General features: G+C 41.9%; 1 protein-coding gene across 4 annotated transcripts; it reads left to right on the top strand.

Annotated features, from left to right (window-relative positions):
• The first annotated feature begins 3,780 nt into the window (after positions 1 to 3,780).
• Positions 3,781 to 13,451, top strand: LOC146962077 (uncharacterized). 4 transcript variants are annotated; one of them, XM_085771082.1, is made up of 7 exons: positions 3,781 to 4,040; positions 9,252 to 9,446; positions 9,994 to 10,120; positions 11,482 to 11,580; positions 12,037 to 12,065; positions 12,230 to 12,256; positions 12,525 to 13,451. In XM_085771082.1, the coding sequence occupies exons 1-7, from the start codon at positions 3,881 to 3,883 to the stop codon at positions 12,797 to 12,799; spliced, it is 912 nt and encodes a 303-aa protein (XP_085627208.1). In that variant the 5' UTR covers positions 3,781 to 3,880; the 3' UTR covers positions 12,800 to 13,451. The 4 variants fall into 4 exon arrangements, with proteins under 4 accessions (XP_085627208.1, XP_085627207.1, XP_085627211.1 ...); XM_085771081.1 differs by having other exon boundaries at positions 12,034 to 12,065; XM_085771085.1 differs by lacking the exon at positions 3,781 to 4,040 and adding an exon at positions 7,656 to 8,175.
• The last annotated feature ends 443 nt before the right edge of the window (positions 13,452 to 13,894 follow it).

Raw genomic sequence — 13,894 nt, 5'->3', positions numbered from 1 at the left:
TCTGTTTACTCTCAGATTTCAACCTTCTCCCATGTTTCCTTCTCCCTCTGTCAGCAGACTCATTATCTGGCTGTGGCCTTTATCCCTTGCTCAGGCCTCAAGGCATTAGGAATGTCCAGGACACACACACACACACACACACACACACACACACACACACACACACACACACACACCATAGCAGAGGATAACAGCAGACAGAAGATGATTAGTGTCTCATACTAATATAACAAGCTGCACACTTTGACCTCAGAGGCCTGTCAGGTGCACCGGTCTACTCTAAGACTGTTGGCTGTATGTACGTAGTACTTAGTTATATATAAATAGTCTCCAAAATGTGGACAGCAGCTTAAAACCAAGTCATGAGTGAGACCCTGTTGTAAATCCTTGTGGATCCTGGTGAAATATGATGTAGGCTAAAGTCTGGTGTGCAGTAGGTCAATGCTGTATTATGGAATTGGATCTTAAGAATAAGAATCATACACACATAAATCTACAGACGATGTACCGGGATGTATGTACAGGGTGTTTCAAGATAAGCATTATATTTATCTATAGTTAGATTTGGAAACATATGCAAAGTATTTATTGAAGAGATTTTTTTTTTTACTCTTTTCTCATTTTTGTGTATGATATTCAGACGTTCACTTAATTTTCTCCTGTTGTCCATATAAATTATGTTTATTATATTCACTTATTTTTTTAAGTATATTTTGGGGCTTTTATGCCTTTAATTGAGGACAGCTGTAGAGAGACAGGAAACAGACAGAAAGACTGTCTGTTTCCTGTCTCTCTACAGCTGTCCGTGCAGCAAAGAGCCACCAGTAGAATCAAACCGGGGCTGCTGCGACAAGGACTATAGCACCTGCTCTACTCACTGAGCTAAGCAACGTGACCCAATGTTTGCTTATTTCATTCCCAGATTGGATGACATATTGCATTCTGTTATAAGTATAGGAATCAATAATAATAATGACAATCATGTCAACTGTAATTCAATCAACTACTGAACAATAACCTACATATAAAGTGACAGCATAAGCAGCACCTACATTTACACAGTGATAACTGAAGCACAGATTGAAGATACTTGCATTTAACCTGACTATGATCCATTTAATGCTACTTGATACATACTTTACATCACAACATTGTGGCACCTTAAATTAGTTATTACAAATACAATTTGTTGATTTGCAGGTCATTTTACTTGTATGAACTTATGAAAAAGTAAAAGTTAAAACTGCCTTACCTACTGTTAAAAAATAGTTCAAAACAGCTACATGAGAACTGATTACAACAGTGAAATGCTTTGTTCATGGTGAAGAATTCTAATCCAACAATATCATAAAATCCAATATTATGATAAATAATAGTAAAGAACCCACAGTATATTACTTTCCATGCTTTGTATTTTGGTGGTGATACTTACATACCTGTACTGAAAACCCATTTAAAGTGCAGTGCAGTGTTGACCTATGATGAAGTTTATATCTATGTGGTACAAACAGCTCTGCTAAATGAATACTTCCACCACAGCATTTACAGACACAACAGGAAGTAACAATGACTGTGTGAGGGGTCCAAACAAATGTGAGAAGAGAAGAATGACCAAGAAAAACATGAGACTAAGAGGAACAGATGGATAAAACCAGTTCTGTTCTCATTGAACATACAACATTAAAGGGATAGTTCAACATTTTGGCAAATTGGCTCATCGCCATAATCCATAGTTTTAGGAATAGGTTTTGTCGGTGCAAGCTACCTTTAGAACTGTGGAGCACAACCGTGAGCAGCTCAGAGCTACACTATGGAGGGTCATGGTATTTCTGGGTTTCCCACATCAAACTCATCAAATACACAATCCAGCAACTCCAAACCGCTCTAGTGGACAAGTTGTGACCTGCACATTCACCATGCTATGAGATAATAACGGAACGTTACGAGACAAAGTTGTTTTCGAGGTATAAATTCATGCAAAACCGATTTGATGATGGAAACAAAGAAATCCTATTAGCCTCCGTATAGCGTAGCTCTGGGCATCTTGCGGCTCTGCTCCGCCGTTCTAAAAATAGCTTGCATGGACAATTACAAACCTACTCCTAAAACTATAGGGATTATGGCAATGGGCCAATTTGTCAAAAATGTTGAACTATCCCTTTAAAAATTTCTGCTAGCTGTGGTCAATGGTGCTTTACCATCTTTTATTTCAGCGTGTGAGTTTGTGAAACTTCATGAAAAGCATTTTTCCCCCTTTCGACTTCCACTGTGTATCCAGACGCTCTGACAGATCAGCAAAGACAAGCACCTGGTTGAGAAAGAGTCAATCCAGCAATTGCAAACTAGACAGAAACCCAGCTTACACTAGAGGAGACCCCGACACACACACTCTCCTAACTGGCTTTTCATCTGCTCCTGTTGTCTTTCTCTGTTGGTCTAATTACCACGTCCGGCTTATTGTCCTCTTGATGACTATAATTAATCAAGTTCTGCTCCTTAATCTCTGAATCTCATCATCCTCACAGTGCAGCAGGGCCGGCCACACCGGATGGTAGCCTGATGTAAGCTCTTTTGGGGAATGTAATTGTGTGCTTGTCTGCAACTTTGTGCGCAACAGCAAATTGCGTGGTCCCACCCTGCTGTGCGCGAGCATGTGTTTTCTCCGCGCACAGGTCAGTAATTGTTACTCATCGCTTTCCTCCTTGAAGCAGCAGCAGCGGTAGCGTTTTGCAGACAGGAGTTATGCAACTTATCTTTCAGGAAGTTATTTTGAGGCCTTTAATGTAAAAGTGTTTTCCCTGTGTCTGAGGCCTCTGTGACCCCAAGGGCTACAGTCTCTGCACGGCTGTTGATATATCATGTTTGAATCTCAAAGAACTCAGTTTAGAGACGCAACACAAGCACACAAGAGACATGACAGAAATACAAACCACCACAGAGATGAAAATGATCACAAAGAGACACAAAAAACACACATGACTAAAACAAAAATGTTGCATTGTTTGCAGTTGTGTTATGTGTCTTTCAGGCTGGTGGGGACGTGGGGGCAGAAGCGTTGCAACAGGGCAGGCAGCCTTGGGCCCTAAGCTGGAAGGGGGCCCCCAGGGACGGCTGACATTGGTCCATATCGGTGACAACCTCGAATGTTGTGCCTAGTCAACCCTGTATCATAACCAGCCTAGCGACATAGCAACAACAAATCTCAAGCGAGTGATGTACATTCACTGAGCAAATATTATGAAAATAAAATGTATATTTCTTGCTAGAAATGTAATCAAAAGGTTGTTCTCACGGCCGGAAACTCTAAAGTCATGTGACATGGACGCAAAACAATAGGAATAAAATAGTCAGAAAAAATATTACATACGATTTAAAAGCCGTTATTGTAAACCCTCTATGTTTTTGCACTTTGGACCAACGTAGCCAAGGTACGTTTTATATGAGACTGGGTTGGCATAGTATGCAGAATTGAATCATCAATGGTTTGGATTCATTAACAGTTAATGTTTGTGGTCCCGGCCAAGTTACCTCTTGCCCGGGGCCTCCAGAGTGTCTAGAAACGCCCCTGCCTGGGGGCCTTTGACCTGTCTGCACCCAGGGGCCTTTTTCCTCATTCGTGTGTGCAAGACACAAACACACACACACCGACACCGCAGACTCCTACTATAGTCCTGTCCTCCCTTGAGCTTCAGATGGCTTACCAGGTCCTTAATCTGTCCTCTGAGTGACATCACCCTAAACACACTCCTCGCAGGACAGCGAGGGCGAGAGGGAGGGAGGGAAAAGGACTTTCGGGAAGGTGAATTAGCTCAGCAGTAAAGCGTACGAGACTTAGCAGAAACACACACAGGGGATCACTCGGACACACTCCGTCAGGGCCATGGCAGCGGGGACAGCGCAGGGGGACACACACATGGAGGAGCTGGTGGACCAGGGCCTGGGCATGGAGGAGACAGCCCACGACCTGCTGAGGAGGCCGTCGCTGAAGGAGAGCTACCACAGCGACTCACTGCTGGCTCCAGACACTGACTTCATGACAGGTAGAGAGCTGAGATGTTTAAGAGACAGTTCACCCAAATTCTGAAAAGCTTTAATCTCACTTACCTCTGGTGGTGTGAAGCCTATTCAGAGTGGTTTTTACTGGCTCTCTGCAATTTCTGCCTGACTCACAAAACAGTGGAGGTGAACAGAGTTTTGTTTGATCTAGTGCGTGGTGCTCAAAGCATGGGAAAAATATCAAATTATGTTTCATTCCCAGAGATGTTTGCACTGTGCAACTAAAACCTAAACTAGAGAGAGTAGCTAGATATTACTGGGATAAGCGACAGAGCTAAAGTGACCCTTCAAAGTGCATCTGTGCTTTTTGTAACAAACAAAAAGAGATGTACTGTACACACTGCTTGTCTTATTACACACTGGGTGCACATACATAAATAGTTTGGTTGGCTTGTTTTTGTTACTTCTGCTTTTATACCAGAAGAAAAAGAAAGGGAAGTAGAAAAATGCATCACACACTGGCTGAAATAGGCTAAAATTAAATGATTTTCATGTAAATTGAAATGAAAATGAATGACACCTGAGACTCTGAGACTCAATAAGCACAGAGCCTTTATACAGTGGCATGCAAAAGTTTGCACACCCTGGTCAAAATTTCAGTTAATGTGAACAGTTAAACAAGTGGAAGATGAAACGATCTCCAAAAGGGTTAGGTAGTAGAGAGTTAGGGTTAGACGACACATTCCCTTTACATTTTAAACAATATAATTTCTTTTTATTTTCATCTTTTACATTTTCAAAATGACAGAAAAGGAAAAGGGCCTACAGCAAAGGTTTGGCCACCCAGTACCTAATAACCCCCCCTTTGGAAAATATCACAGTGTGTAAATCATAAATATCTTGTCTGATACCTCAAAGTTATCTGAGAGCTCAAGTCTCCTGGGTTTACCATTCTTTTCATTTGTTCACTCTAAAATTGTAAAAAAAATAATAATAATAATAATAAAAAATAATAATAATAATAGATTGATATTGCTTAAAATATTGCAAAGGAGTGTTTCATGTTTAACTTTATGCCTTTTAGAGATCATTTCATCTTTCTCTCTTAACTGTTCACATTAACAGAAATTGTGTCCAGTTGTGCCTAAACTTTTTCTTGCCACTGTAGTGTCAATTTTATAGTCACATTTTTCTCCCTTGTAAGGGTTAACACAGAAAATCTGACTCACACCAAAGAATAACCTTCAGAGAGGCAAATAATGGGTGAAAATGCAGTTTTAAGTATGCTCACCAAAGCCTCTAAAAACCTGTTATAACCTCACAAATACAGTGAGTGAAAGTCTTTTGTCTTCATTGCTGAATTGTAGATGAAAATGCCACCTTAAAACCTGTATAAATGATTGTGAACAAAGGGAGCTGAATGTATCACTGGTCCTACAAACCCAGCCGATGTGTCACATGCTGCTCAGGCAGACTGCTGAGGTGTTGAGGAATGTGCCTCTGCTGATTTAGGGAAGCACCGTGCCCTCTCTGGCATATTAGTATCAGTGGACTAATAAGTGAGGGATTGGTTTGTGCACACATGGCCTGTGTGTGTCAGCGTTCAGGGTGCTGATATGAGCAGACAGATGCTGTGTCTTCATTCAAGAAACACCATCTGTGAGCAGAGATTAAAACACTCCACTGCTGCTCTGTGGTGCAGTTACGCCTGAAATGTATTTTCATTCTGCGAAGATGTATGATAGGCATTATGAATTTTGACACTGTCATGGCTCTGTGCATATGTGTGTGTGAATGCATGTGTGAGTCACGGGCTTTAATGCATGGGTTTGTATACATTTGTATGACAGGCGTCCAGGGAGCCTGCCTTTGCTTTGTATAGCTGTGGTAGTGCAGAGATTGAGCTTTGGGCTGCTAATTCCCTTTTACAGCATTGGGATTATGTGCTATTCTAATCCCAGTCCCATATGGGGTGTATGGAGGAGGCACGAGGGTGATGTCACGGCCAGGACAAGAGGAGACACAGAAAATCACAGGCCTTCACTGTCACAACTCTCCATGAGAGACAGATTACAGAGGCTGCATGCTTGAATGATTACGCTGAAAGTCTTAGCCCACAGCAGATCACCGCTGTCAGGAGGAAGGGCCCGTATGTCAGGGGAGTCCCAACAAGCAGGGAGGGGCAAAATGTATTTCAACTTTGATGTATGTGCATTTTACAGCAGCGTATTTTAGTATAGACACTTAACTCAGTCAAATTTAATTATTAATAATGGATATAACAAGGGATGTCACAATAACTGTAGTGTGGTTAGATTAACTTCCATGCTGCCACGATTTTTAATTTCTACCATTTACCCACATCTTTTAACCATTTATTCAGTATTTTAAGATAATGTCAACTTTTATATACTTAAACTAATATTGTTTATTTCTTGTAGCTATTTTAACCATTTGTTCATCTCTATTGATCATATTTCAATCATTTACATTTATCTGAGTATTTCAGTAGTTTATCCATTACTTATTTAAAGATAATGGTGTCAACCTTTGCTTTAGTTAACTGCATTACCTTACAGATAAGACAGATAGATAGAAAAGACAGTTTTTCCTGTTTCTTTCCAGCTGAGATTTTAGCTGATTTCTACTTATAGCCAACAGACTGTGGCTGATTACAGCCGTCAGTCTGTATCATTGTTTAGCGACCTATTTCAGACATTTACCTAACCTAAAGCCAGCTGTTCAGATATTTTAATCATTTAAATTAAAGTATTAGACTGTTGATATATTGCTATAGCTGTACTGCACCCTACATTTAACCTGTTTACTGTAACCATTTATCCATTTACTTGACCTATTTCCTTGTTTATCCAGTACTCATTTATTTAACCCTAACCCTAGTCATGGACCTTCAACCACATGGGCAGTAGTTATGCACCTGATGTCACATTCAGGTGTTATGAGGATATATCAATATATATATTCAGCCTTTAATTGATAGGACAGTGTAGAGAGACTGGGGGTGTGATGATGTGCTAAGGATCATCTCTGTCGGGAGTCAAACCGCTGATCAGCGCTTCAGGCATAATGCCTAAATGGGACGTGCTCTCTAACCACTCGACCACCGAGCGCCCGAGGAGATGTTCATAAGCAAATGAAAATATGATTTTAATCTAATTAGTGGAACTACTCCACAGTGTTTCCACATTGCCCTCGGCTACAGACATGACCTGCAAACCTGAACCTACAAATAACTCCTGGTTAGGAATACCAATTTTTCTTCATGTAAAATACAGTATGTGTCTCGTGTTTTACCTTTAACTGCACATAAATCACATCGTCATACTTGTATATCTGATTCCTCTCTCTCAGTCTGTTTTTTAAAGCTGCATATCCCCCCCCCCCTCCCTCATGCTCTGGTTTTTATTTAGCCTCTCATTCTGCTGGTTACTGAGATGGACCCGTGTGTGTGTGTGTGTGAGATGAAGATGTTTACAGCAGCACATCACAGGACCAGGCCACATCTCAGGTTCACTCCTGCTGTTTCCTCTCTGTGTCTCATCTCTCATAGTGACAGAGGACTTATGTGTGGGGGCGGGGTCAAAGAGGCTCAGTCTGAGGGATTATCATTGCAGTCTGCACACCCACACACACACATACACATACAAATACACATGGAAGAACACGCACACACACGTGCACAGACAATTTAGGCTGAATTGGACGACTGCTGAGTTTTTAAGCATGATCAGCCCCACCCCCCACCTTTACACATGCACACACCCCACGCAAAAGAAGCTTTAAGCTCTGTCACACACATCACCGTGTCCCAGAGTGGATCGGACGACCACCAGGGAAATGTGAGGGGATCAAAACATCAGACATCTCATCACTTGCTGCAGATGACGGGACGCTGTGGACAAAGAGATAAAAAACACCAGAGAGGCTGATCTGTTAGTGTGTGTTTGACATAAGCGGAGCAACAGTGATGACATCTTAGTGGACAACAGCCAGTGGATCAAACTCAGATGGAGGGAGAGCCAGCCTATCTTAGAGGAGGAAAGAGGGGAGAGAGGGTGTGCTCACGAGAGGAGAGGAAGAGGAGGAAGACGTCTGGGGAAGGCCCGGCCGGCCAGCAGAGACACCGCGACCGCTCAGCATCGTCCAGTGTGTCCCACGGTATACCCTGCCTCTCAACTGCTCTTATACTGTTACTGCTGATGACCGAGGGTTTTAAAAGTGAACTGGGATGTCTGGGGGTGTTTTGCATGCAGATACCTTTGTTTACATGCTGCTGTGTGATGACAGTGTTGCTTGATCTGCTGCGTCCAGCTGTGCTCTGACCTCATTAGCCTGATTGATGCTGAACGGGCACGGACAGAGGACGCTATAGAGCTTATATCTTTCTCTGATTATGTTTACATACTGCTGCCAAGAAAGATGAGCCTCTCGAGAACTTCTGTGGTGGAATTTCACCTGGTAGATGATACCTCACACTGCAAAAACTCAAAATCTAACCAAGAAAGTTTGTCTTATTTCTAGTCAAAACAATCTCATTATACTTAAAATAAGACTCATCATATTAAAAAGTAGCTTGTTTTTAGACGCTTTTTACTTATTTCAAGCTTATTTTCGCTTGAAATAAGTAGAAAAATCGGATAGTGGAGAACATTTTTATTTCTTATTACAAGCACAAAAAACTTGCTTTCACTGGCAGATTTTTCTACTTATTTCAAGTGAAACATTATCTAAAAACATGTTCATTTTTAGATGATGAATCTTATTTTAAGTGGAAAGAGTTTAGTTTTGACTAGAAAGATATAATACAAATATTCTTGGAAGGATTTTGAGGTTTTGCAGTGTCATGCCTGTGTTTAGTCTGTTGTTGTGTTATTTAATCAGCAGTTTGTACAGCTAAAACAGCTAAAATTGAACAATTGTTTTCTTTTATACTCATGACTGTCTCTTACCAAACTCCTGTGTTTTTCAGTCTGACTGAGTTGGCATCTCTCCCTCCCTATGTATGTGGTGTGGTTATGTATCAAACTCTGAGGCATCTGCTGGTTAAAAAAAGATTTTCAGACAGTTGCTCTGTGATTTTTGTTTTGCTTTATAAACATTTAGACATGCTTAAGAGGTTGGGTTCAGTTATGTAATGTCACTGTCTGTCGCTTCCACACGCCACATAATCCCCGCCATCACGCTATCTGTCAGTCTGTCTATCAGTATCAACATATTTTGTATTATTCCTGCAGATGACCGCAGTTCAGCTGCCAGTGGCCTGGATGTGGCTGACCGGCTGACCTACCTGGAGCAGAGGATGCAGATGCAGGAAGATGAAATCCAGCTGTTGAAGATGGCTCTGGCCGACGTCCTAAAGAGGCTCAACATCTCTGAGGAGCACCAGGCTGCTGCTGCTGCAGCTGGCAGGAGAGCGCCGGGCGCTAAAGGTGAACACAGATGTGTGTGTGGACTGTCGTCAGATGTAAAGTGCATGGATGTGTGCAGCAGCTTTTATCTCCTAGACCTGTACTGTATATTGGAGAAGACATTGATTTCTTTGAGCTTCATAATGCATTAGTTACAGTAAGTCAGTGTTGTTTACTGTTCTCTGAGTGCATAGAGGCTGATGGAGAACAACACATCAGGCCCGGTGCATTAACTGTAAATAAATACAGAACCAGGCGATGATTTATGATGAAAGGGACATTGTGACATTGTTTATCATAAATCTTGTTGTAATTTATTCTTATCTGGAGAATGAGGTTCTTATCAGCTTTGAATTTGCCTCCGGTGTGGTTTATGGAAATACCAGAGAGAAAAAAGTCAAATCCTGATGTGTGTGAATACAATTGAATTAGATTTGACTTTTTTTTTCTAAATATGGGAGTGTATAATTCCATCTACACACCATACACTAACACATACTATAGGATCATATTCACCCTGCTGTGTGTGTGTGTGTGTGTGTGTGTGTGTGTGTGTGTGTTGCCACAGCCAGGCCAGTGTCTCTGGCTCTGCCCTCTCGATCACCCATGGTGAGCTCTGCCTCCCTGAAGAAGAGCTCCACGCTGCCCTCCAGCTCCACTGCCAGGAACTACAGCCCCACATCATCATCCCGCAGGTAAGACAGTCTCAGCTCCACAGACAAAACATTACATCATATTTACTTTCTTTCTTTTTTTAAATAGATCATCATCTTTCTTTTTTTTAGAGATTTTTTTTTTGTCATTGATCTTATTGAGGAAGCGATTGGTGTGTATTTGTCCTGACGAGCAAAAATGTTTGAATGAACAGGACAGTTAGACCGTTGGCTTTACTGTAGTGAACCCTCAGCCTCACATCTCAGTTAGCTACTTCATTGTATTTACAAATTCCAGTCAGCACACTCCCTCCATTACCCAAGATGCTCTGCACATGGATGCTCAACAATTATTCCATCGCTTTATCTCAAAGCAATAAAGCAGCAAACCATTTTCCACACATCTCTTCCTCTCAATTACCTTTGAAATGACACTGCCGTTATACAGCATTAGTCCGAGGCTCTGATAGGTTCTCACTGTGCTACCTTAATGTGCTGCTGCTATATCTGGGCTATGCTGATATAATTGCACGGAGAGAGGTAAATCTCTATTCACTTAAGGATGTCCGTTCACTATTAGGATGAAGTAAGAAGCCTTATCATCATCATCATCATTAGCTGTGTGGGTTCATTTCCTTCCACTCTTATTTCACCCTTAAGAATAAATCTCCTCTTACCTCCTCTCTCTCTCTCTCCTTCTCTGTCTCTCTATCTGTTTTCCATCATTGTCTTGTTTATATTTGTCTCATAGAAACATGTAACATCCCCACTAACCGCTTCGGTGGCTCCATCATTACATATGCTCTTTATATTAAATACTAATCAGAGGTTTACAGAAACAACTCAGGCTGGGTTCCAGGAAAATGTGTTTTTAAATTGATGCATGAGACGTTCAGATTTTTTTCCCGTTTGAAACGCGGCAGCTGTAAAATTACAACGGCGTCTCAGATTTTACAGTCATGTTCCACTCATTATGTGTGATCAACAACTGTATCTCAGAGCCTCCATGATGGATGATGTGCTGTTTTCATGATTGTCTACTGACTTTCAAAGAGCCCCACATGTTTTCTGTCTTAGAAATATTATCGGCCGTGACTACTAATTTGTAAAAGATCCCTAAAAACATCCATGTCTTCTATTACACTTTGTGTCAGTACAAAGGACAACACATGCAAATCCTATTGTATCATATCATTAGGATGTATAAATGCAAATCTGAATTTCTTTTTCTCAGTGACTGAAGGTTTGGACACATGTAATTTCCTGTGGGAACATTTCTGTCACACTAGTTCTGACTGCTCGTGGAGCATTTTTATTAAGTAAAAACTAAAAAAGACAGAGCTGTAAAAACCAAAGAGCCAAGTATTTATTCAGTTCTGTATTTGTTCTTTTCCTTCCAGCAGTGTTAAGAGTCCGCTGGGGAGTGTGAAGGACAGTCCATGTAAGACTGCCAAACCCCGACCCACCTCTACAGCCTCCACATGTAAAAAACCTCAGGAAGGGTGAGAAGCTGTTCTTGCATTTCTACACAAACACCAGACTTGACTCTGACATTTCTAAAACTGCTCTTTAAAGGCCCAGTCTCCCCACACGTGCCTTCAAATCCTTCCTTCCTGTTGCTGTGTGTGTGTTTCTCCCATGTATACCTCTGCTCTATGTAGATTTTCCACTGATTTTGGGCCGACTCAGTTATTCCTGGCCGATCAAACTGCAATCAAATCTCCCAAATCAAATCAAGATTGTTCTTTTTCCAAACCCGACATCCTGCTGTATGTGAAAACACCTCAAACCACAGAGGAACATGACGTTTCCGAGGCCGGGACGTAGAAACTTTCTCTGTTCAGTTGACCTGAAACTGACGTGTGATTGTAGAGCCCTGGTTCAGTATCCTGATCAGATGCACTGACTCTTTTTGTGTTATTGTATCTCTGTGTCTGTGTCTGTCTCTGTAACAGAAGCAAGTCAAAGGAGGCTGCGGTGAGTGTAGGTAAGAGAGCACTTTCTTTGATTTCCTGCAGTCGTGGTTTTTTTTTTTCATGAGAATGTGAAAGAACTTAATAAAGGAAGTAGAGAGATGCAGAAGACTAGATATGTGGTTTTGTTTGCTACATATCAAATAATGTCACCTCCTTGTGTTTGTGTTTGGTGCAGGGACACGACGTGTGACCCACTGCAAAGGTAGGCTTCGCCCCTGACAACACAGGACGTGCTTTAAGTCAGTAGTTCTGCACATCTATAACATCATGTGGAGTGAAAAGCTTTGATTTTGAGTTGCTCTTTTATGTTCTTCCGCCATTTTTTCCACATCTCACCATGACTTGTGTGCCTCCCCTCCTCCCTCTGCACCTCTGTCTTTTTTTTTCACTCCAAATGTCCACGCTCTCTTGTCCTCCGACCTCCGCCTCTCCGTCTCACCCCCCTCACCTCATTTCACCACTTCACTTAGTGACTATGCAGATCTATCTGAGCCCCCACACAAGAAAGACTGGGTCTTCTGAGACCGCCGCGTCGGCATCCGAGGTACCTGCCGACAGCAGGCTCGCCGCCGCGCCCAGCAACCCCCAGGCCAAGGCGGGCGGCAAACCAGAGGCCAGGAGAAAACCCCAGACCTTCACCTTAAACCTGCAGAAAACCACCACCAGCCAGAACACAGCACAAGACACATCCAACTACAAGAGCCCCATCAAGTCGCCCAGCCAGTACTTTCAGATTTGTTACTGAGTTCACTGAACCCAATCTAATCATTAAAGGCCTCGATCAATCAACTTCTTGCACAGAAGGACTTTCTACTACTGTTGAAAACGCACAAAGCCGATTTAAATTGGGAACGAGTGCACTTCTTAAACTTAAACTGCAGGGATGACATGATTTTCCTAGGTAGGCCGTCCTGCAATCTGAGCACTTGCAGCTTTCTGAAACGTTTCCATTAACAAGTCTGAGTTATTACATTTGTCAGTACAGTGTTTTATGGCAGGATCATTTAGTTTAAGGATAGTATGAAAGCTTTAACGCATCTTACAGTAAGACCACAACGTAGACTTAGATCCATCTCTCATGTGCTAGTAGCTACCTGCATGTTGTTTCAGTGAAGGCCTGTGTTTGCTGTGAATGTGCTTTTCGTCCAGTCTTCACTCCGACAGCTCGGATGTGTGTCTGTAGTCGTCTTTGAGCACTTGCTGTGTGATGTGTGAGGAGAGAGATTGTGTTTGATGTTGATCAGTGTGTGTGTGTGTCACTGAGTATTGTCTCAATGCCAGTTTGCTGTGATGTTGATTCCAGTTTTGTAGTTGATGTTCCACCGTAGCTGAAACACAGGATGCAGCAGAATTAGCTAAGAGGCTTGTTCAGGAAAAACAATAAACATCTGTGTTGACGACGTGTGTGGTGATGGTGGTTTTTCTTTATTGTAACTAAGTGTATGTGAGGGGTTGTAGCCTACACTGATAGTTTAAACTAAAGACAACCAAAAGAGTCCCATCATGTGCTCCACTTTCCTGCTTTAGTTGTAACTAATCAGCCCCCGGCAGAGCAGGAACAGCTGTCACCTTTACTTTTCACTGCTCTGGTGATGGGAACAGTCTTTAACAGAGTCACTGCAGGGCACTGATTGGACACTTTGATGAGCAGGAAAATTAGGTCTGGTGCCACAACATTTTGCAGGTGGATACACAATGGAATGAAGATAAAGAGGAAAAAATGGGTCAAGAGCCGACTTTATGTTCAGGTACATAGATTGTTCTGGTATAATTTGGTCATTCATCATTCCCATTGTTGTTGTGCTGCTGTTCAATGATACAGCTTTTCAGGACTAGATAG

This window comes from Trachurus japonicus, chromosome 24 (genome assembly GCF_045865225.1).
Source record: "Trachurus japonicus isolate A0001 chromosome 24, Traja_1.0".
Lineage (NCBI taxonomy): Eukaryota > Metazoa > Chordata > Actinopteri > Carangiformes > Carangidae > Trachurus > Trachurus japonicus.
Note: the sequence above shows the minus strand (reverse complement) of the source record. Positions and strands in the feature narration are given on the sequence as shown.